The 23,695-nt window shown below is 43.6% G+C and overlaps 2 protein-coding genes and 1 long non-coding RNA gene across 8 annotated transcripts in view; 2 read left to right on the top strand and 1 right to left on the bottom strand.

Annotated features, from left to right (window-relative positions):
* Window positions 1-23,695, bottom strand: part of LOC119032215 — a 1,052,400-nt gene that overhangs the window by 482,103 nt on the left and 546,602 nt on the right. The gene's annotated exons all lie outside the window — the stretch shown is intronic.
* Window positions 20-13,559, top strand: vezt (vezatin, adherens junctions transmembrane protein). 3 transcript variants are annotated; one of them, XM_037121077.1, is made up of 12 exons: window positions 20-175; window positions 1,383-1,520; window positions 5,757-5,846; window positions 5,946-6,130; window positions 6,492-6,776; window positions 8,025-8,171; window positions 8,306-8,453; window positions 8,596-8,969; window positions 9,182-9,375; window positions 9,801-9,907; window positions 9,994-10,201; window positions 11,242-13,559. In XM_037121077.1, exons 1-12 carry the CDS (start codon window positions 140-142, stop codon window positions 11,793-11,795), a joined length of 2,466 nt encoding a protein of 821 aa, XP_036976972.1. In that variant the 5' UTR covers window positions 20-139; the 3' UTR covers window positions 11,796-13,559. The 3 variants fall into 3 exon arrangements, with proteins under 3 accessions (XP_036976972.1, XP_036976971.1, XP_036976973.1); XM_037121076.1 differs by having other exon boundaries at window positions 8,013-8,171; XM_037121078.1 differs by lacking the exon at window positions 20-175 and adding an exon at window positions 593-613 and having other exon boundaries at window positions 8,013-8,171.
* Window positions 15,818-22,797, top strand: metap2a (methionyl aminopeptidase 2a). Its single transcript, XM_037121098.1, has 11 exons — window positions 15,818-15,980; window positions 18,844-18,939; window positions 19,018-19,080; window positions 19,264-19,366; window positions 20,300-20,461; window positions 20,616-20,797; window positions 21,075-21,169; window positions 21,258-21,354; window positions 21,567-21,670; window positions 21,783-21,898; window positions 22,040-22,797. Exons 1-11 carry the CDS (start codon window positions 15,836-15,838, stop codon window positions 22,290-22,292), a joined length of 1,416 nt encoding a protein of 471 aa, XP_036976993.1. The 5' UTR covers window positions 15,818-15,835; the 3' UTR covers window positions 22,293-22,797.

The following is a 23,695-nucleotide window of genomic DNA, read 5'->3' as shown; positions in this document are numbered from 1 at the left end:
GACGAGCATCATGGGAGTTGTAGTTTTATGCTAAGTTTAGCAACCGGCTAACTACCAACTTCTAAAAGGCTGCTGCCCCCGACTACTGTGCCTACAACTTCAGAATGCAAAACGGGCTGCGTATAGATGGCGGAGAGCAATGACTGAGGAGTTTGATGAAGATGTGGTATTTGAGGTTTGTATTCCCGCCGCTGTGTGTTCTCGAAACTTGTAACCGATGCTTTGTCATACTGGGGGGAAATGTAGCCGAGACGTTTGGTTCCCTCTGCTAGCTTACACTGATAGCGTAGCAAGCTAGCAGGGATGCTAGCCTCACAAAAGCAGCCGCTTTTCCTTGTTGCCATGCATTGACAATCCACAACAAATCCACATATTTGGCCGGCTGCTAATTGTGCGTCTGCCAAGGAGCTTTGGTGGTCATAAGAGGTGCTGAGCCGGGCCAGGGTGCGCATTGTTGTTGGTGTTTCATCAGTACTAGACTGGTAGTTAGAGGTGGGGTGGGGATGACCAGGTCCAATGCGTCGGTTCTGGGAGAAAAAAAAACCCTCCACACACACATCTAGCTACATCTGGATGGTGACAACATGAGCTGCGACTTCCTGTGACAATGCATGTGAGTAGCATTTTAGTTGTTTGACAGCTATCTATACATTGTGATGGTTATATTCATTAAACTGAGATGAGCCTGTGCAGCTGCTCACAGACATGTTCAGCAGCTGGTGGAGAACTGGGTCAGGCATGTTTTGGTTTCTAGCACGGGATATTTTTTTCCTCCGCTCTGCTTATTTCATGGCCGATTCGGTTGTGAGCTTTCTTTGTTCAGGGTAGGAAACAGCATAGCCTGTGTTTATACCTCCATGGGAAGATTATGACATGATGAAGTGTGCTTACATTTATTCCAGTTTCCATGCAGGAGAGGAGGATTAAGGCAAATCTTCGGTGCATGGAGAGGCTCAAAAGACAGCCCTGGTGTCCGTATGAGTGTCTGTTGATTTACAGATTCACATGTGAAGGCATTTAGGCATTACAGCATTCCTCTTGGAGCAGAGAAGTAAGCTGCATGGAGGAGAGATGGGCTGAGGGCGGAGCCTCAACTTCAGCTGATGAATCCTGAGGGAAAGTAGACCTGCTTGACAAATCAGTGATGGATTTTCCCTCGCTTATCAGAGACATGACACCTTCGCTTTCACACTGGGGCAAATCTAGGGCGAAATCTGGATGAGTGTCAGCTCAGCCCACGTCAGACTCATGACTTAATCACCACATTTTCTCGCTTTCTCCTCCATCTGGTGCTATTTTATCCGTCTCCCTTCTCCCATCTTCGCATGTATCATTCCCCAACGACTGCTCAAATGTCCGGTTGTCTCTCTTTCTCTTTGCAGAACTCCCCTCTTTTCCAGTACCTGCATGATCTAGGCCACACAGACTTTGAGGCATGTCCAACGGCGTCACAGGAGGATGAATATGGAGGACAGGAGGGAGACCTCAACTCTCCTGACGAAGATCAGCAGAAAACTTCAGTGAGTTCCTCCCACACTCTACACAAATCTCACACATACCTGCCTTTCTTCTCCTTTCAATACTGTCCCCTTGTAAAATAGTATTGCCTCTCTTCATATCAGCTCATTGAGTTGATTGAAACATTGCCCCAATTTAGTCGACCCCCCAAGGGAAAATGTATCATGCAGCAAGATAAAACGCAGAACACACACAAATATAATAAAAGACTGAAAACATCTACAAAACAAGCTTACATGAATCAGTTTATCACTGACAGAATGCATAAACAATCCCACTGTAAACAGACATGTCATTTTAAAATGAATTGCTTTCAGGTGATTAACTGGACATTGTAATTGTTTTTAATATCATTACATGTTATTTTTTCGGGACACGGTTGTCATTTTGACCAACGACAAATGGCTGTGAGTATCCAGGGCAAGTACACATCAATAAAGATGATTCTAAACATGCCAAAAGACTGTTATGGACTTGCTTGAAGTTGCACAACTTGTGCAGTAAAACATCTGTTAAGTTGTATACAGGTGTACAGAATGCTTCCAGGAACTAGCAGGGCCTCATTTCTAATAAATAAATGATGTGGTATTGGATCGGCGCAGACACGTATCTGGGAGTGGTATCGGTGTCGAAACAACCCTGCTTGGTTTTGAACAGTTTGATGGAAAAAATTAAGATACTTCAACAAGGACTCTGTGAAATGTAATGGGCTTTTTTTTTTTTTTGGAGATTGTCTGCAGATTCATAGATCTGCAGTCGGCTGCTGCATTGGATTAATCACATAAATTGTTCAGTTGGATATCATATAATACAACAAATCAAAAAAAAATTCCTTAGTTGACAAATAACCAAATAAATAAGTCAGCTAACTGACTAACAGGGGGGAGTCCCAACAAACAGTCTGGCCTAAGGGCTGTGTGTGTGTGTGTGTGTGTGTGTGTGTGTGTACATGTGGTCACTGTTTGATATGTGCAGTCAGACGGAAGGTAATTAATTTGAGTATTGACTCCAAACAGTGACACATATTGGCACACAACCACACACACAGACCGTTATGCGCTCTGGTTTGTTTCACTTCACTTCAGTCAGACACGACAATGACAACAAGCTCTTCCTACACACTCCTGCAGGTATTTTGTGTTGCTTGCTCTTTACTCTGTGATCACACACAGCAGATTCCTTTTCAAAAAGAAAGCCTCTCTTCTCTCTTGCCTCTCTCTCCTGCTGTTGTTTAGATTTTTGAAGCGATAGTCCAAATGTGATTACTGCCGCCCGTGTCTGCGTTCTCTCTGACGTTATATCTGCCTCTGTGAGCGTCCTCTTACAAATAGTGTGTGTGTTCTGCGGATATTTACGTGTTTGCCAGCTTTTAATGGATCTATGAGCCTTTCAGCTCTGCATCAGATGAACTTGTGAACTTTGACTATCACTTGCATTAATCCAACCATTGATGACTGCAGTTTGAGTCGACCTGTGATTCATACAGACGAGAAACGTTTCCTCACGATCACATGACTCTCCTCCATCTCCCCCACCTCTCGCGACGGGAAACGGCGTTTTGTTTGCTTCGTCCAGGAACTTTCCGTACGTGTCACGCTTCCTCCCTCGTACACTGTTGTTTTAAGGAGTTAAGGAGGATGAGGATTCAGATGAGACAGGAAAGCTTTTGGGTTGTCCCTCAGTGATCAGCTTCCTGGAGCGCAGATAAAGTCGGAGCCGAGGCAAGACACCTTGTTGACGACGTAGACGGACTACAGTTTTAAGATTTTGGAGGCCATTTATATACATGTGTATGTTGAAGCTGGTGATATTTAAATTACATTTAGAGGTGAGATTAGGCCAAAACTGGGATTATAATCCCAAACTCTTTAAATCCTCAGGCTGGTTTAAATAGATGTGATTGCCGTTTATAAACTTCTGTGACCACCAGTATGGCGCTTTTACCAACCACCATAGAAGTTTGATTTTCCATCAATGAATAAAGATAGAAAATCACAGTTATGTGTCTGATGCTGACAGACAGAAGACAAAATATGGTTTTATGGTTTTATTTAGTGTAATTTGATATTAATGAACTATATGACCATATTTGGTGTATTTGTTTATTCGTGATATAACTATGTAAGTAAGTAAATTATCGTAAATGTACTTGGATAATTGTTTCTAACCAGCATGGGGCTTCAGCTGACAGTGAACTTGTGTAACTTGCATTACAATCCTCCAGTCCCTCCTCTCCCAGTCTCAGTGCTCTGTATAAATGCCTTCAGGGCTGCAACTCATGATTATTTTCATGAAAGATTAATCAGCGATTTGTTTAGTCTGTAAAATGTGACAAAATTGCAAAAAGCCCAAAGCGAAGTCCTCATAATGCTTGTTTTGTCTGACAAAATTAGAATTATATTTATTTCACAGTTATAAACTAAAGCAAATCAATAAATTTTGTATGAGAAGCTTAAACTTGAGGCATTTGTTTTGATTCATCTTCAGTAATCAGACACACAACACCACCAAGAAACCACAACTTGTTATTCTTTACTTGGGGTTTTGTGCAGATTAGAATATAGATATAGTTATGATATAGATGTAATGTTAGAGTTGTTATGTTATGTTAGAGATGTTGGCAGGTGAATTTTGTTGCCTTTTAAACAACGTAGCTGCTACCCTGTTTGAGAAATGTGATTATACGACCTGGCGCACCCCGATAGAAATCAGGATACTGTGGCATGTTGACACTGCATGCTGTTTTTTAAACATACTCATAGTGGCTGAGATGTCAAGACACACCTGCAGGCAGATGATCAGAAACCTGGATACTGTCATGATTATGTAAACAAAAAACACATTGTTTTGTTTCATGTAAAAGACACATTCTGGAAATAATCAGAAACGTGATTCTAATGCACACAGACTTGTTATCACATACAGCTGTCTGTTCTGAGCGTATCCATTCTCTCACATAGCAGAAATCATTGCAGTGTGTTGAAGCTGGAGTTATTCTCTCTGTGTGACAGCAGGAGAATACTGATGAGCAAGAACTGCCTGCACGAGGATGTTATACAGGGTGAGAGGACATATGTGAGTTAATCTGCACATACTTTACATCATCTCGAGTGGGATTAACCCCCTTTGAAACAGCGAAGAAGAACAGAGTTGTGGCCTACTTTTGAGAGCTGATGGGCATTGTTGTGTGAATGCCCAATCCTGAAGCTCAGTCTCCAATCAGTAATCAATACTGCGGCGGCCTTTAGACTAATAACACTTGTGCTCTACCCACCGAAAAAAAAAAAAAGGGTCAGCTCGCAGGCTGCCCGGTCTGAATCAATCACGCCATGAACTGGAAACACACGTCACTGGATGTTGTGATTCTGGTTTCTGCAGGATTTTTAGTTTTAAACATTTAACAGGAAAAGAATGAACGTGTGTGTGTTATTTATTAAAGCCTCCGCATACAAACACCTTTTCAAAATGAGGCCCAGAGCACGAAACTCTCTAAGCGGATTAGTGAATAGTAGATCCTATTCATGATTAGGCTTTATTACACTGTTTCCTTTTAGGCTCTTAGCACTTGCAGGGAACACTTGCAACATTTCAAACAGCCGGAGGTTTGTTTTGCGTGGAAATGTCAGCACACTTTAAATATATGAAGCTTCACTCTGGGTGAGTTTGGATGTCTCACACTGTTTACAGAGGTAGTCAACAGCGCTGGGGATAACTCATAGGATGCGAGAAATAAAGTGTGTGAGGATGAAAGATGTACAAATCGGTCCCTTTCCTTGAACCAAAAGAGTCCCTTCTTCCTGTCTGTCAGGAACAATACAAGTTCTAGTTTTATTGAAGCCAAAAATGTAAACAGTCATTCTGTTGTAACACCACAATAAGAATTCAACAAACTGAAGCGTTTATGTGGTTTTGGGCCACAGACGAGCTATATAAGACCCAGGAGTGGGTGTTTGTACAAACCAACATTGCACTTATTGTTGTTGCCTGAAAGCGTTTGTCTCCTGGGATACTCCTTTGAACCGTGAGCGCTCATGTTTGTGAGCACACGCAGTTGTTATTTAATGGACGTGTTATTCCTGGTAAATAAAGCCTGGATAGCAGAAAAGACTTGCAGGTGAATCATTTAGTATTGTTTATCAAATCTGCTGATGCATGGGGCATAAAATAATGGGAAGCCCCTGTGTAAAAGTTGAATTAATCGACGGAATTTAAACTTTTCCCCTGTGTGTGACTCACAGGGAGGACGCTTGTGGAGACTGGCTGAGGCCTTGTGGAGATGGAGTCCGATTCACCAGGCGGCTGCATCTCGTAAGCTGGGCCAGCACCTGGTAGGTACAAAACAGAAAGGAATGCTGGCAACTTCACTTTTGTTTTATTTGTGAAGGCATCGTTTCTTTTTAAGCACTTTCGTCTGTTTTTTCTCGTAGGACTGCGTGTTCGGCCAGTACTCGGTGAGGTGCATTCTGGACCAGGATGTGCTGCTGCAGGAGGATGTGGAGCTGATCGAGCTGCTGGACCCGAGTCTGCTCACCCTCGGCTCGTCGCCCTCTGGCTCGTCCGGCCGAGCGAGCACCCTGCCCAGACCGAGCCTCATAGCCAGGCCTTCCCTATGGTGCGTTATTAGGAAAGAAACACACAGAGATGAACAGGGGACGGGCAACATAATTGGCTTGCCAGAGAAAATCAAGCATTCGAGCACAAACTGAAAGTATGGCTTTAAAAACTCTGGATGCAAAAGATTCTGAAATATGATGTCTTGAAGGGAAAAAGCCTTTGGTTTTATTATATTGTGTAGCGTTCCTCTTTATAATACGATTTTTGACTTTATAAACTCGTGAACACAGAATCTTTGTGGAAGATTTCAAGAAAAAGATGGATTGTCCCTTTAATCCTACTGGGATCCAAACTGCCAGATGAGCAGTTAGTGGTTGTAGTTTGTAGTTATCAAATTCCCTCCTGCTCTCCTTCCTCAGGGACATGGCGGGGCTGGTCGGCCTGGCTGCAGTGCTGCTGGGTCTCTTCTCCGCATCTGACGGCCTGTGGTCGCTGGCTGCAGCGCCGTGGGGCCTGGCGCTGCTGGGCTGGGTGGGGCTGAGGGGGGTCATGCTGTGGAGACAAGGCCGCATGCAGAGAGCCGTCCACGCTCGGGCCACGCAGCTCCAGGCGCTGATCCACAACAGCAAGACCCTGACCGGACTGTCCCGAAAAGCCCTGCGGCTGGTGCAGGAGACGGAGGTCATCTCCAGAGGGTTCACCCTGTAAGTCGTTTTATATCCATCTATATGCATTTCACCCAATCACATAATGCTAATGTGCATTTCTTAACATGACTACAACTGTCACTGCCTGATTCAAGCCTGCTCAGTTAATTCACTTCTTTGTTATTATTTAACTTACCTCCTCAGCTAGCGTGTCTAGAGGTGTTTAATTATTTGTATTAGCACTCATTTTAGATCACTGTCTGTGTTTGTCAGTGTGTGTAGCCTTAGCATTGTCTGTCTGTAGAAAAAAATGATGTAGTTTTATACTTCAATCACCAAGTAGAGCAGAGGAATAGTTCACGATTTTGTGGAAACATTCACTATTTTGCTGAGAGTTGGATGATAAGATAGGCGCCACTCTCACATCTGTGCAGTGAATATAAAGTTAAATCCAGAAGCTGCTTAGCTTAGCATAAAGACTGGAATTTTAAACAAAACCCTCCTACTCCGGTATTGTCGGATACATTGGGTTAATTATTGGCCTTCAGATGGGCTGGTAGGTGGATTTCTGTTTTAGCTGCTTCCCTCTGATTCCAGTCATTGTGCTAAGCTATGCTAACCAGGTGCCGCTATAGCGTTATATTCACTCCACAGACATGAGAGTCCTGTGGAATTTGTCATGTAACTCCTGGTAAGAAAGCGAATAAATGTGCAACCTTGATTCCAAAAAAGTACTGATGCAGAATTTAATCCTTTTTTTACATCAAAAACACAATAGATTTAATATTTTACCTCATCAGCTTCATTGATTGAATAAATTTATACTTATTTGGAATTTGGTGGCAGCATCATATCTCACACAAGTCAGGACAGACACGACAACAGACTAGGAATGTTGTGAAATGCTCAAAAACACCTGTTTGAAGCATTCCACAGGTAAACAGATTAGTTGGTAACAGTTGGTAGTATCATATTACTACATGGGCTCAGGAACACTCGGTTAAACTGTTGTCAGTGCACAGAGTTTGTTAGTGAGTGGTTTCATTGTGTTTTTATTTATGTTGAACACATCTTTTCAACTTTTTTGGAGTTGGGTTTGTATTTTCCAAAATGTCGAGCTGTTCCTTTTAAAAGCATGTCATTCTGTCTTGTGTTTCTAACACCTGTGTAGTGTCCATGTCCGACATGTCTCAGTTTGTTGGTCTCGTTGTTAGTGAAGTATCGTTCAGTGTTGTGTGTGCCCCCTGCTTCTTTGGGACGTCTCCACAGTTGTATCACATTTCACTTGTCAAGTTTGCTCGACAGGGTGAGTGCGGCCAGCTCCTTTAGCAGGGCGGGGCCCGGGGCGATGCCACGAGGCCAGCAGCTGATCGGACTGAGGAAGGCCCTGTACCGGGCGCTCCGCACGGCCTTCAGAGCCTCGCGTAGAGCCACCTGTCACATGCTCAAGGCATATCCTTTACCAAGAGAGAAAGACTTTAGCCTCAATAAATGTAGTTTAATGTGAGTTTATATCTTTATGAGAGAAAAATAGGTGCACAGTTTGTTTTCACGACGGTGTGATGTGTCCTTAACCCCCTCCGAACGTTCCCACTGAACTCTGAGATCGATAACGTGACAAACTACGTGTCTGCGGTGCCTCTGAAGGAGCTGGGGCTCGGCCTGGGAATCGAGCACCTGGGCGACGAGCAGGCTCAGGAGCTGACAGATGACTACAGCCTGCCTGCCCTGAAGGTAAAGCCCGAGAGTTATGGTTGGACACAAGTATAGGAGTGGAAAGATAACAAAAAAAACAAACATAAAAGGGCATAATCCACAACTTTACTAATGTTGATTTTCAGCTTCATGTATTGATTGTTGTTTCGTCCTCCTGTAGATGCTCTTCCAGCTGTGGGTGGGACAAAGCTCTGAATGTTTCCGTCGGCTGGCTCTTCTCCTGTCGCCACAAAGAATAGAGGAGCCAGAGGAGGTTGCATCCAAAGGAGACACCTTCACCTCCACCCCTCCTCCTCCTAATCCTCCCCTGCTGCACCGGTCCATCGCTGCAGTGACAGAGCCCCTCCATCACGCTCTGGCCAGCTGCCTCGGAGAAGTGCAACGCAGCTACGACTTCCACAGACACTTCGAGACCCAGCTGAGGACGACGGGCTCCGACAAGACGGGGAGAGCCAGGGAGAAATGCCGAGAGCTCAACACCCTGCACACCTCCATCCGAAGCCTGCAGCTGCACCTCAAGGCCCTGCTCAGCGAGTGAGACACACACACACACACAATCCTGACTGCCTTCCTTCTACACTTTCCATAAGATGTGATGAGACTTTAATAACCAGTGTGGGGAAACTGGGTCACCTCATCATCACCCAGACTTTAAAACTAAACTTCACTCTAGCCAGTCAGCACTCAGCAGTCTGTTTCACGTTGCATCAACATGACGTATTGAAAACTCGTCTCGATCTCACCAGGATGATCATCCTAGAGGATGACCTGGAGAAACTGATGGTGTCCAAAGAACAGCCGGAGTTGACGTACGAGGGCTACCAGGACCTCAACGACCGGCTCCACCAGCTGCAGCCTCACATGCAGGCCAGCGCCGGCTGCTGGGAGGACACCATCACCCAGGTGGAGCGCATGCTGAGACGGGTCAACGCCTGTCCAGGTGGGCTTAATACCTCTTGTCTCACTGTTGCCAAAAAAATAAACTAGTCTTTTTTATATGCATATAAACACTATTACATCTGAACTTTGTTGCTTTTTCTTAAAATTGGGAGCTGCAATAAGCTACACAAGCTACATACAGAACTTCTTCTTCCTCTTCTCAATATGCCATAAAACATATAGAACACAGAGCAGTGACACCCCCTTTAGTAGTAAATTGGTTTCCATATTTAAACTGAGCCTATTTTTAGACTTCCTCCTTCCTTCACAATGACTCAAGACTATAGCCGGTCATGGAGGAAGTAGCTCCTTCAGAATATAGGACAAGAAACGGACCAATCAGAGCAGAGCAGTCAACACAATACCAAGTTGTTGAGGTCATCTGTGTTTTTGTTGCAATAACGTCGTTCTATATCATCTCTGCAGGTAATTCTGAGGGTGTGGAGCAGTGTGGTCCTCCTCTACCTGAGATCCCTGATCCTCCTCCATCCTACCCGCTGATTCTGGACAGAGACCCTGTCCCTGAAGAGCTGGTGAGATCAAATGTCCACCGTAAACAATATTTGCATATTAGATCTGTTTCCCTGTTGTCAATCTGCTTCTGCTTCATGTGAACCAGGAGTGGGAGGCCTACGTGTCCGACTCGGACTCTGACGGCGAAGGCAGAGGGTCCTGGTCAGACATGTTTTCACCGGAGGAACGGGAGCGGCAGCGGCGGGAGAGGGAGGAGTCCCGTCGCGTCCTGTCAGAGCTCAAAGCTGTGCTGGGTTTCCGTGCGTCAGAGGGGGAGAGGATGAAGAGGAAGCAGCTGCTCTTCAACGACCAAGGTCTGCACTCGCCCATCTCATCTCTCTCCTGTCATAATAGTTCATATTTTTGGAATGAGGCTTTTTTATTTTTTTGCTTACACTCAAAATACAAACCCAAAAACAAACAAAATGAAAATGTGTTATCAAAGCAGCCTTGCTAAAAACATGGGTTATTTCCAGGTATCATAGGAACCAGTGTGTAACTAGTCTGACTCACAGGATGTACACCGTTGGTATAAACCTGCCATTGGTCGACTATTTCAGACAGCATTCTCCTTTCCTTCCGCTATCTTTGTGCTACTGTTTACAGAATCCCCGTTTCTATTGGAAACAACACCAACAAAGCTAGCAGCCCACTCTGAAATTGGCAAGTTTTCCTAAAACCCTAACCTGGTCGCCAGCTGTACAGACATAAACAAGCTAGCTGCTGTCACCTTTTTTCTTTTACTGCGATTTAGCCGTTTTAATGCCAGGGCTGTCCTCGCCACATGCAAATGTTACACAAAAGAAAACTTCCTCCCTGACACTATCATGCAGAGACACCGTTGCTGAATCCTGGGCTCTGCGCCACCCACAACGCTTGTGATGGGTTTAAAGAAATACAAACAAGCCACAGAGTATTTGTCCCCAAAGCGGAATGATAATGTGGCCTCTCTCCACACTGTTGTAAAGCGAGGACCAAGTGAGACTAATTTGTAACTATCTTTGGAAAACAAGGCAGAAGTGTTGTTTTCAAGTCTTTGGGTATTTGGCTATTACTTTTCCAAGTATCAAAGCTGATTGTGTATAACAATAAAGAAATAAAAGTGTCACCCAAGCAGCTGAAAATAAAATAACTGTTGGGAAGTATAGTTGTTTTATATACAGTAGTAGCAGTACAATCCTACACTGCAGTACCGCAAAACCACAAAACTTCTTTAAGAAGTTAAGATGATTTTTCTGTCTTTCCTTTATTTCTGATGATCAATCATAGCAGTTTTGAAATGCAAAGTTAAACCTGGAACTTGATATGTCAATTCAACCTTAAATGATTTATTTCTTCTTCGTCTTTCTTGCAGCTGCTGTGACGCCTTCAGGTCGCACTGAGAGTTCAGATCCCGCCTCAAAGCCGTCAGACGGTGCGGCTTCTGCGGGATCGGTAGAAAGTGGCGATGAAGAAGGAAACCACCTTTCAGAGTGCCCTGCAGGAAATAGAGGGGAGGAAGAGGAAGGAAGAGATGGCAGGGTGAGGCCTGACCCTTCCACAGAGCCGGTGACGGAGTTCAGCTGTGGTTTGGAGGCGAAGGAGGGGGATGTGGGAGGGACTTCAGTCTGTGAGAGAGGAGGAGGAGGTGCATCTGAGCTGCACCAGTACGACGGGGTCCTGGAGGAGGGGGAGGGCCAGAATGGTCTGGACTGCTTCCTGGACCCTAAAGTCCCCGCTGTCACTATAATGGACAGACTGACGGAGATGCACGGGTCAGAGGCGCTCAGCTTCAGCTCCGCCCTCGCAGCTCAGGTGGCGGCTCGCTCCCACTCGCTCATCAACATGGAGGAGCAGACGTTCGGAGATGATGAGGATGAAGAGGAAGATGAAGAAGAGGCCGACAGACGAGCGCCTGAGAAGGACTAAAATGAAACCCCGCTGCTTCAACCGAGCACTGAGCAGAGACTGTATTTATGTCTGATTGTCTTTTATCGATGGGTCTGTGTTACATCTTTACTGTCTCTGGTGTGGAGGTATCTCGAATTTACGCCACTATCACCCATCCGTCCATGTTACTGTACATTACCCACAATTCCTTCTGCTCTTTTGCTGTTAAAACTCAGGTACCAGAACCACTAAATCAAACATGACCTTACAGTGTGAAGGTCAGAAGAATGTCAACAGTTTACTCGGTGACATCCACATAGTGTATATTGATCACAGACGCTCAGTAGATGTGGAAACAAAGATTGTACGAAACAAGTGATTGGCTCCATACATGTAAAAAAAAAAATGTGTAAAAATTTGATTTTTAATTGCAGTTTTCTCATCAGTCAGTGTATCAAAGCACTCCAGTCTTGAATTACCGTGGAGAAGTTGCAGGCTGGAGGAACGGAAAGACTGAGAGCATTTTTCTGAGATACAGTGGGATTAACTGTGTTCAGACAGAACACGAAGATATCGCCCGCGCTGCCAAGATCTGCCCGTGTGATTATAAAACATCCATTCTTGTGCTATAATTGAGTTTATCCCCGGGCTTCATGAAACAAATAAGAGGACATGGAAAAAAACAGAAGGAACGGAAGTTGTAAATCAAACAAACAGGCACATTCTCCCAGACACGGCCATTGCATCTGTGGCTAGATAGCTAACAATCAACATCTATAATGTTTCACTTGGCTTTCGCAGTACAACAACTGACTCAAAAAATGACGAGCAAAGTGCCCAGTTGGCTAAAAGCTTTCTTAGAACCTTATCAGCCCCGGGCTAAAGGAGCTGCTAGTCTCAGGCTAAAGGAGCTGCTAGTCTCAGGCTAAAGGAGCTGCTAGTCTCAGGCTAAAGGAGCTGCTAGTCTCAGGCTAAAGGAGCTGCTAGTCCCAGGCTAAAGGAGCTGCTAGTCCCAGGCTAAAGGAGCTGCTAGTCCCAGGCTAAAGGAGCTGCTAGTCCCAGGCTAAAGGAGCTGCTAGTCCCAGGCTAAAGGAGCTGCTAGTCCCAGGCTAAAGGAGCTGCTAGTCTCAGGCTAAAGGAGCTGCTAGTCTCACCGTAGATGGGGCTCACCACACCTATGTGAAATAATTAAAAATGGATTTTATAAAATTGGTAAGGGCTTGCTGACTCTGCTCCCGAGCAGTGTTTTCCCTTGAAATCAATCAAACATGGCGGCTTAAAGGTGCCGGTGTGAAACTACACAGCTAAAGTAAACCTAAGGCCTAAGAATAAAGTATTACACAATTATTAATATCATTCACAGAGACCCTTAAAAGTATGAAAACAGAGCAGTTCTTTTTAAAAATGATGTCCTGACAGGCACCTGACAGAAACTTGAGATAAACTTGACATTTTTTAAAAAATGACACTAATGTGATAGAATTCAACACTGACGATAAGCAAATGTACATGAGAATTTTTATACTGCAGTATACTGTGAAACCGATACACTGACACAATAAGTATTCAGATCTTTTACTCAAATAAAAGTAGCTGTAAATACCAAAATGTAAAAATACTCCTGGATGCAGAATTCAAACGAACATTATTATTGCAAGTGAAATGTAGCAAAAACTTAAAAGTACTTGTTGTGTATCGAACAACAACACCAACAAAACTGAGTTAAGAGTTTAAAACTTTCAGAGGCCTTAAATTGTACTTTAGTAAATACTTTATTTCACCACTGCAGTTGGGACATTGGATGTTTTGGTCAAGTTAACACTCGATCACTTTGCCTTCTATCTGAACACACCTCGAGCAGGACGTTGATCCCAGAAGACATTAATTCTTACAGATTTGAGAGGGAGCTCTGCAAGAAGGAGGAAGTGAGAAGCTATTTTTACTATCAGGTCTTTATTTTTATCCATCTCTCTGCTGTCTGACCGGACACAATGGTGGGGGGGGCGGTTAGGTGACGGTAATGCAGACACATAACCGAGCACACATTCACAATCCTGTTTGGAATACAACGCGTTTGTGTCTGAGAATAATTCATAAAGACTGAAAAGAATCTGTGTTTACAGGGGCACACTCAGAGGAAGGATAAAGACGACTTTGTTTGTGAATCGACACTTTAAAGACTGAAGCGCGTGGCATGAATTCACTGAACTGTGCTGCTGTGAGGTTTAAAATCAAATACCTGTACGGGTTTAGTAGTAAATACAAAAGAAGAGGTTGATTTTCTCTCATGTGAGGGCAATCTATAACTTTATGTTTCATATGAAGTTGTCATAAGAGTCTGACAGCCCTGATGTATGCCCCCCACCCTCCTCCACCTTCCCCGTCTTTCTTGTCACCATGTCTGCCTTGTTCTGACCCTTCCTACACCCTCTCTCTCTCTCGGGGTGAGGTCTACCCCCTCCTGCATTTTCCAACGTGAAATAAAACACCATTCTGGAAGTGCTCGTTGTATCCTGAAGTCTTTTCTGGCTCTCGTGTTTCAGAGACTCTCACGCTGTGGGGGCAAAGAAACAGGTTTGGTGAGTCACCTGATATGTTTTGTAGGATTTCACACAGCAGCTGGTGCTCGCCTTTAAAGCATTCATGCCTTTGGAGGCTTACGTACGGATGTGATGTATTGGGGCTATGGACTTAACATGTCTTGGGATTTAATACATTTAAGAAGGAGAAGCACCATAATTCAGTAACTCAAGCGCTGACATTTTAGTTGGGCAGTAAACACATCAGTTAAGGGTCAGACTCATGTGAAGACAATACAATGTGCATCAAGTGGGAGTTTAGCTGCTTCTAAATTTAAAGCACCACACAGCTTTATTGGTCACATTGTTTTATTAGGTTGCACCACCTAGTGGTCACTTCTGTGACTGCAGCAGGTCCTTTTCTTTTTCTTTTGCCAGTAATGCAGTTTTTGTCACGTTGTCTCCCAGCATCTTCAGTTTTGGTTAAAAATGAATTCATATATGAATAGAAATAACCCTACTATATATCACTATATATAACTACTATAATATGTAATTAAATGTTTTTTTTGTTTGTTTGTTGTTGTTTTTTTTAACTTTAATTGATAACTTTTTTCCACCCACACTCAGTTAATGTTTCAGTTTCTGATAATATTAATTACATGACATCAGTACAGTTTATTTATACTTCTCACGTTATTTCTTCATTAGGCTCAGTTGACAAGCTGCACTTCAGCTGACTCGGCATGTTTTACACTGTGCTGCCTTCAAGTGCTCACATTTAGCTCCGATTTCTGAAAACGCGAGTTAATTTAAAGATGCTATCAAATGTTTTTAATAGGACCTGAAAAATTACAACAGACAAACAAAGTGTGATACAAAATATAAGTATAAAGTATATAGTATAAGTATTCATACCTTACTTTTTTAAAGGTGTAATATGTTATAAATGGCCATCTGAAGATTTCATACTCACAACTAACAGGGGGTAACGTAAGGAGGGATGCACAACGTTTTCACTTGGAGGGCCAAAACTAAAACTTAATGGCAGGTTATGGGCCAAAACTAAACACCTCTTGTACAAATGATGTCATAATGAAAAAAACAAAAGAAAAATTAGAGATCCTGCTTGTTTAAAAGGCAATTTTTGCCTCATAACATTTTTTATTTCCATAATTTTCTATCATAAATATTTGTATTTCTTTCACTCGAAACATCTACAGCAGCCTTGAAATGGAGTTACAGCTAGAAAACTTTTAACTACCGCTACCGTTTGCTAGTTAGCTCAGTTAGCCATGCAGGTAGCGGGCCAGACAGGGAGTTCAGAGCACCAGCGGCTCGCAAGTTAGCATGATAACTTCCATAGATATTGCTGTTTTTAAAAAGAAAAAAAAATCTGACACACTGCACATTTGAATGTTAAATGTGTAAATAATAATAATTATAATAATACTAAATACTTTTCAGAAGTTTATAAAGCACCGAATGCCCCTGAAGGCAGCATCACACACAGCACTCCCACAGTCCCTCGCGCTTCCTTTTCCAGCAGCGCCTGCGATCATGGCGGACGTGGTTGCGGATCAGGCAGCGGACCAGAAAGCAGTGCTGAACGGGGAGGTGGAGGACAGAGACGAGGCCGACCCAGTGGAGGAGACAGCCAAGAAGAAGAAGAAAAAGAAGAAGAAGAACAAGTCAGCAACGGCAGGTGAGGCTGGCCTGGTCAGCGTCTTGCTAACAGGCTAACAGAGCTAATGTTACTTATTAGAGCAGCGGTTAGCTAACGACAGTTAGCCGCGACTGAAGCGGAAGTCAGGGAACTGCCTTCAAAATAAAGGCGTGCAACCGTTTTTACTGCGTCGTTGGTTAAATGATGATCAATCAACTAGGAAAATAGGCAAAGACAATTAAAATAGTGGTATTCTATTTGATGAAATCTGAAATTCAAATCCAATGCTCAGAAAAAAAGAATTTAGGTTAATGTGCCAACATATTAAAGAATGACGTTAAAAAAGGACTTATTAGGCATACGTAATTTTTAACTTAATTGATATTTCTGTTGGTCAGATTGTCAGTGTCTGACTCTGGTGGCCATAGTTTGCATTTCTTGAATAAATTTGTTTTTGTAAATATTTTATCTACATCTACAGTTGGGATATAATTTGGGAAACTATAAACTGCCAAAATGAAAATCGGTTAGTTACCCCATAAATGAATAAACAATTGTCTCAATAAATAGCTAAAAGTTTCAATAAAGTTTATAAAATGCAATTAATATTCCCATTTTAATGTGCTTCTTTCAATTCATATGTTTTTCTTATGAATTTATTTACTGTCTTATTAATTTTCCATTTCAATTGTGAATTATTTAAGTTTTTAATTGATCTATTTCTGCATTATTTCCCCTAAAAATGTCCTATTTATTCCCACTCACTTACTTATTCATATATTTTCTATTTACATTCCACTATATAATTCGGCTTCATTCAAAGTGTGTAATGAGGTCAGGATTTTCTCCTCGTGGTTGTTCTACTTGAGATTTCATGTCTCGGTAACTGCTGGCTCAGCGTTTGACATTTATTTTGAAAGTCCTGCCGGATGTTTGTTCCAGGACCGTGCGTGGCTTGACGCAGATCGTCATTAGCCATGCGGGTCGAGAGCGGTGTGGACGGTGTTGCTGTCAGGCCTTATGAAACACGCCGGGCTTTAGTCAGATCCTCGTCCAGGAGCTCTGACACGCCACACAATCGATACGATTATTGATTTATTGGTGAATGTGAGAGAAAACAGAATAATGTGGAGATCGAGCTGCTGCCTTCAGCAACTGTTTGCTGACTGCGCTGAGCCTCAGCCAAGTTTTGCTGTTTCGTAATTCCCCCTATGTCGGAGTTATTATGTAAGGAAGAAGAGGCAAAGGAAGATTTTTAATAAATCAACCACATTAATACATTTTTAAGGCTTTTATCCACCTTTAATCTGATGTTATTACGTTAAAGAGATATTTTACTTCTCAACTCCCAGAATAAACCCGAGGAATATTTCAAACAGTGCTAACAATGTGTCCTGTTGATTTAAAATATGTAAATCTGTAGTTTTACCTGAAAACCAACCTGTTTCTGGTGAAAGGAAGATAAACACCATTAAGTGAAGAGCTCACCCTTCAAGAAAACCTGCTGGAGAGACAAAGTGTTCAGGTTCATGTAACATGTGTTCCTGTACACAGTCGTCATTTAAATGTCATTATAGTGACGTCATCTGGCACCAAAAAAAACCCCCAATCAATGTCTGTCAACTAATTACATGAGCTCCACTTTCTCTTAGCGACTCAACGAAGGTTTAGCTGCTGTTGAAAAGCGACTGGTTTTAAAGAGTAAACAGTAATTGTTGAACAGCTGTCAGACATTAGTGGGATCTTCCACAATATATTCAGTGTTTCCCTTCACAAAACTGAGACAATTAACAGCTCATTGTCTTTAAGTTTTGTTCTTCTAACACTCAGATGAGTTATTTTGTGTGGGGTTTGCAAGAGAGCCTCTGTAACACGTGTTCACAGCTGCATGAATCATTTGGTAAAGAATGATTTAAGAATTCGCTTGAAATGTATTAAAATGACACTAAAGCAGATCATAAGACTCAAAATGAGGTGAACTGCTCGGCACAAGTAAGCGATCAGTTTTCCGCCATGTTGCCCTCCTTCACCATCGCCGTCAGTCAGAGTCTATGATGTGTCGCGCTCTAATAATTCCCCCCAGCTGACAGTTGCATGAACTCAGTCATAACCATCGCTGTGGAGTTTAATGTGTTTTATCTGGATCAGGTCCGATCCTGTGAATTTATTAAGTGTATTTAGGTGTCGGCTGCAATGTGATGAATCCACATTAAATATAGTTTGTTCTTCAGTGACGCCGTTGTTTGTTTCAAGAGATATTCTTACAGCTAATTACTGAAACGTGTAAACAGGAGTTTCAAAGTCAGAAAACAGTCAGAATTCAGCGTAAATTCATCTAAAACGTTAAATACACACAACAAAATCAGATGTTGGCAATGAACGCTCATTTTTTATGAAGCATCATTAATAATCAGTTAAACTCACTAGAGTTCCCGGTCAAAGCTGTTGAGTGTGGTTACAGTAATTGGCTGGCTGACTAATCGTGCAAATCCCTGATTGTTTCCCCTTTCAGTTACATTCACTGGCAGCTGTCTTTCAGAGTTAATTAAATTAAAGATAGCACGGATTAGCTCCGGTGTGAAGATTGTATCAGGAGGGAGAAAGTTGGACGTATTCAGCTCAGAGTTGTTAATATCTTTTCTTTCTGCCCCCCTTGAAGTATTTTTACAATCATTTATTCTCAGCTGCTGTAAAACAGATTTAAGAGAGCTGCGTTAATGGATGATGCAGTAGAAGAACCAACGTTTGTATCTGTTGTTCCGCCACGTTTTCTTTTCCCACGCCGGCCTCTACATCTACACTGCTTGTGCTGATGCAGCACTTTTTTGACTGCTGCGGGTTGACAGCTTGTTGGACTGTGTGTGCGCTCCTGTTGTTGATGATGATCCTCTCGCCGCTGCAGGCGCTGAGCCGGAGGCTGATGGAGTGGCCGACGTGACCAAACAGCTGGAGAAGCAGGCGATAGAAGACAAAGAGAAGGAGGAGGACGGCGAGGAAGGTGATTTGTCGTAACGTTAGCCCACGTAAACATTAAACCCGGTTAGTTGGTGTTACAACGGTGTTTTCGCCTGCACAGATGGAGACGACGGAGAAAACTCGGCAGGGAAAAAGAAGAAGAAGAAAAAGAAGAAGAAAGGACGTAAGTTGGCAGCGTTTTGATTTTTTTTTTAAGTGCTGCAGAAAAAAAAAGAGTAAAGCTCTGATTGATTCTGCATCGCTGAGAAGAAAATCCCTGACTGTGTTCTCGGTGAAAAGAAGAATACTCAGTGTGAGACATCAGTCAGTCGGTCTGATGGGCTGTTTTCTCTTTCTTTTCTTCCAGCCAAATCTCAGACTGATCCCCCGTCTGTGCCCATCTGTGAGTTATACCCGAGTGGCACTTTCCCCATCGGACAGGAGTGTGAATATCCGCCCTCACAGGACGGGTAAGAAGCGCCCACACCTTCACCTCCATCAGTGTTTGTGGCAGCGATCAATCCTTGAGATTCTTCAGATTTTTCTACATTGTGTTTTGCTGCATTTCACAAATACACAATCTTATCCAGCGTATTTGTCTAAATTTGTTGTCAGAGATATCTCATCGAACTGTAAAACAAGACAAAAGAAAGTTGCATTTTGTTGTTTATATCAAGCCAGAAACACCTTAGATTTAATTGTTTAACTTGGGTCATTTCTTCCTCGTGTGTTTGTCGATGTTTCTTTCTTTTGTCTTTCTTTTCCACTTTATGTCTTCCTGAATCTTGTAACTTCTGACTGAAAATGTGCTACATAATACCGTAACAATCAGAGGAGCAGTAGTATTTGCAGGTAATGTGTAAGAAGTCAGTTGATAGTATTTTGTGTTGGAGCGCTAAAATGTTCACACGTTGAACTAAAAGATAATGCAACACTTTTGTTTTTCCTCTTTTTTTTGTTGTGCAATAATCATAATGTTTAGTCAACATCTTGAAATGCCAGATAACGAGCTGTAAGGTGGATGGATCAGCATGGCAAGAAAATGACAGTGTTTGTGGATTTCAACACATTTGTGCTTAATATTTAAGAGGTATATTATGTATTTTATGTTTTAAAACAAGTCCAGTCTGCTGTGGTTGTTTAGGCGATTGCTGCAGGGCTGTTTGCTGTGATGTATGCTTCTGTGCAGATGAACTCGTTTGGTGTGGTCAGGTGTTGGAGGCCAAACAATGAGTCATGATGTAAAACCAGTCACTGCCTGCAGGGATCACATGTTTACTCTCACCGCTGCCTCTACAGAACTTATCAGCATTTTTAATCTATAACTGCTCCAAAAACGGCGTTCTCTTCTCGAGGCCAGTAATAAAAATGTTGCGACCTCCTCCTTCTTCTTCTCTCACCAGTCGCAGTGCGGCGTGGCGTACGACCCACGAGGAGAAGCGGGTGATGGATAAAGCCAACGAGGAGGTGTGGAACGACTTCAGACAGGCAGCCGAGGCCCACAGACAGGTCCGCCAGCACGTCCGCGGCTTCATGAAACCCGGACTGACCATGATTGAAATCTGGTGAGGCGGCCTCCATCACTGCGATCCATCTCATCACTGTTATTATCTACACGTATATGTGACTGAGCTAAAATGAAGAGTATCCCAGAGCACTGCACTCTGGGCTTATTTCCTCGGTTGGCTGTTTTTAAATCCTCTCATTTTATCTCCCCAGCGAGCGGTTGGAGGACTGTTCTCGTAAGCTGATCAAGGAGAACGGGCTGAACGCCGGCCTGGCTTTCCCCACCGGCTGCTCCCTGAACCATTGTGCTGCCCACTACACTCCCAACGCCGGAGACACCACCGTCCTGCAGTACGACGACGTCTGCAAGATCGACTTCGGCACGCACATTAACGGTACGCGATAAATTAAGTGCTGCTTCGACTGCGCTTTGTGCTGACGGTTATAAGCGATGCATTTAGGGCCCACTTTGTAGCCATAATGGGCGTTCAGAGTAGCTGCCTGTAGAGATTTACATAACAGGCGGCCGAAAGTTTACGTTCATTACCACACAAAATGAAAATCTATTGTCTGGCGAGTCGTTAATCACACAGAACAGCTTGAGTTGGTAATCATTTTTCCATCTACGTCAACTAAGAGATGCTCTTCTCTCTGCTTGATGTCTGTTTGCAGGGCGAATCATTGACTGTGCCTTCACCGTCACGTTTAATCCAAAGTACGACAAGCTGCTGGAGGCTGTGAGAGACGCCACCAATACTGGAATCAAAGTATGACAAACAAACACACGCGCCTCGCTCTGATGCGTTTGATCTGCGCGCTGCCTGCAGCTCTTGACTTCCTGTTTCTTTGTTGCAGAACGCCGGCATCGATGTGCGTCTGTGTGATGTCGGAGAGGCGATTCAAGAGGTGATGGAGTCGTACGAGGTCGAGCTCGATGGCAAAACATACCAAGGTCGGTGTTCCTTACTGCAGAGGAGACATCAGAGATATTTGGCTTACGGTGTTTCAGCCTCAGTTTGGGCTGCAAAGACAAAATATTTTCATTGTTGATAAATCTGTTGGACCATTTATGAAGAGATAAATCCAGTACAGCAGCTGTACCCCCTGATATCAGTCCTCACATGTAGTAATAATAACTTGTCAACATTTCTTCCTCTGTCACAGTGAAGCCGATCCGAAACCTGAACGGCCACTCGATCGGTCAGTACAGAATACATGCAGGCAAGACGGTGCCCATCGTCAAAGGAGGAGAAGCTACAAGAATGGAGGTGAGTTCATCGTGACGTTCGTCTAAAAAACTGCGCGTTTGGAAGTCTTATAATCTCTCTAGCTTTGAGAGGCTTCTAAGTAAAGTAAGTGTGTTTTCTTTCCCCCCTGCAGGAGGGAGAGGTTTACGCCATCGAGACATTTGGCAGCACAGGTAAAGGTGTTGTCCACGACGACATGGAGTGCTCCCACTATATGAAAAACTTTGACGTCGGCCACGTCCCAATCAGGTGAGAGCTGGTCCGTCCTCATGATGTAATACTGTAGACAGACTGTGTATCTTTTACTTTATATCTGTATGTTCTGACCCTGACCCCCTGATCATCTCGTGGTGTTAAATAACTGATGTGTCTGTACTTCTTCCTCTCCAGGCTTCCCAGAGCGAAGCATCTGCTGAACGTCGTCAACGAGAACTTCGGCACGTTGGCGTTCTGCCGGCGCTGGCTGGACCGTCTGGGTGAGAGCAAGTACCTGATGGCCCTGAAGAACCTGTGCGACCTGGGCATTGTGGACCCCTACCCTCCGCTCTGCGACACCAAGGGCTGCTACACCGCTCAGTTCGAGCACACCATCCTGCTCAGGCCCACCTGCAAGGAGGTGGTGAGCCGGGGAGACGACTACTGACACCCCAACCCCGCCCACCCTTCAACAGCACCACACCCTCCCCCCGTCACCTCCACCACACAGCACCTCCAGACCCCGTTAGCAAGTCCTGCTTCAGCAGAAAAGAGCTTCTAAAAACAGGACGTGGTCGTCTCAGAGCAGCTTTGAGGGATGCCAAATGCTACTGTATTCTACCCACAATGCACCACTCACAGCTTGCAAGGAACAAGGACTTGGCTTTCTGAGTTTTCTATCATCAACCACAGCTTAAAAAGTAAACAAGCCAACACGTTTCTGTCGGAGGAAGCATTGTTGTTTCCTCCTGGACCTCATTTTACACATTAAAGAGTCAACTGTCACACAGTTAAACATTAATTTAAGTTGCCGCTGAATCTAGTGCATCCTCAGTATTCAGAGACGGTGAGCGTGGGAACCCTCCCCCCCCCGTATCTCCCCTTTCATTTTCAAAGTTTGTACGGCTCCACTCTGAGCCTCCAGTACTTTAGTGCTCGAGTCAAATTAAGCACAAATGCTACTGATGGTTTTAAGACGTGGTAAGGCCAAATGCATGGCCAGGAAATCTCCGCAAAACAGACGATTCCTAACATTTGAAGCTCGGCGGTGTCGTTGTTAGAAACGCCATCTTCACACATACAGACACCGCACGTCTGCAGCTGTATGTTTGGCTTCTGTCGCTACAGGAGGGAACTCTGCACTCTGGCCCTCTCGTCATCCTTTCTTTGATATTTGTAAAATATCTTTGAAACGGTTGCTGCCACTGTATGTTCCCGATTACAATGCTTCATTTTGAACTCCCTGAAAATGTTTTTTGTAAGAAAAGAAAAGATTAAAATGATTTTGCTCAATGTGGCGCGGCCCTCTTCTGGTGTGTCTGATAGTAAGAAATCCAGTCTCACAACAGCACGTTGAGGTCTTTTGATAAACTGATTATCAGTTAAGCTGCTTTTTTATTTTATTGAGCACTCGTCTGGTGTATAAACTGTCAGAACATTGTGGAAAATGTCCAAATCATACTACTTGTTTTGTCCAAGCAACAATCGAAAGCTGAAAGGTATTTACTGTCATTAAGACTAAAAACAGGAAATATGACAGTTGAGAAGCTGGAATCAGATTATTTTTTGCTTAAAATAATTTGCTAGTTTTACATTTTGGGAAGTACTTGTATTCGCTTTGTTGCTGTTAGTTTAATGAGATCAACAGCACTCAGTGTCTGGCTTCTAAAGAAGAGCTAGCAGTCACAGTTAGCCTGGGAGTCTCAGATCAGGGGGGGAAACTAAATGTGTGGGAAAACTGGCCAAAAGAAACGAATCCCAAAACACTCAACCCAACAGAAAAGAGAGCCGACTGAAGGTGTCGACTCCCTGAAGACAAACAACCACCTGAGCAGGTGAGCTGCAGCCTCT

Source organism: Acanthopagrus latus, chromosome 14, assembly GCF_904848185.1.
Source record: "Acanthopagrus latus isolate v.2019 chromosome 14, fAcaLat1.1, whole genome shotgun sequence".
In the NCBI taxonomy this organism is placed as follows: Eukaryota; Metazoa; Chordata; class Actinopteri; order Spariformes; family Sparidae; genus Acanthopagrus; species Acanthopagrus latus.
Note: the sequence above shows the minus strand (reverse complement) of the source record. Positions and strands in the feature narration are given on the sequence as shown.

What these genes read in the sequence shown, in the direction of transcription:
- vezt (XM_037121076.1), top strand. Translation starts at nt 140, where the DNA reads ATGACTGAGGAGTTTGATGAAGATGTGGTATTTGAG. An exon ending in ACCTGTCACATGCTCAAGGC is followed by an intron (nt 8,172 to 8,305) that starts ATATCCTTTACC and finishes CCCCCTCCGAAC; the next exon opens with GTTCCCACTGAACTCTGAGA. An exon ending in GCTGCTCTTCAACGACCAAG is followed by an intron (nt 10,202 to 11,241) that starts GTCTGCACTCGC and finishes TCTTTCTTGCAG; the next exon opens with CTGCTGTGACGCCTTCAGGT.
- metap2a (XM_037121098.1), top strand. Translation starts at nt 15,836, where the DNA reads ATGGCGGACGTGGTTGCGGATCAGGCAGCGGACCAGAAAGCAGTGCTG. An exon ending in GAAAAAGAAGAAGAAAGGAC is followed by an intron (nt 19,081 to 19,263) that starts GTAAGTTGGCAG and finishes CTTTTCTTCCAG; the next exon opens with CCAAATCTCAGACTGATCCC. An exon ending in CTTCGGCACGCACATTAACG is followed by an intron (nt 20,798 to 21,074) that starts GTACGCGATAAA and finishes GTCTGTTTGCAG; the next exon opens with GGCGAATCATTGACTGTGCC.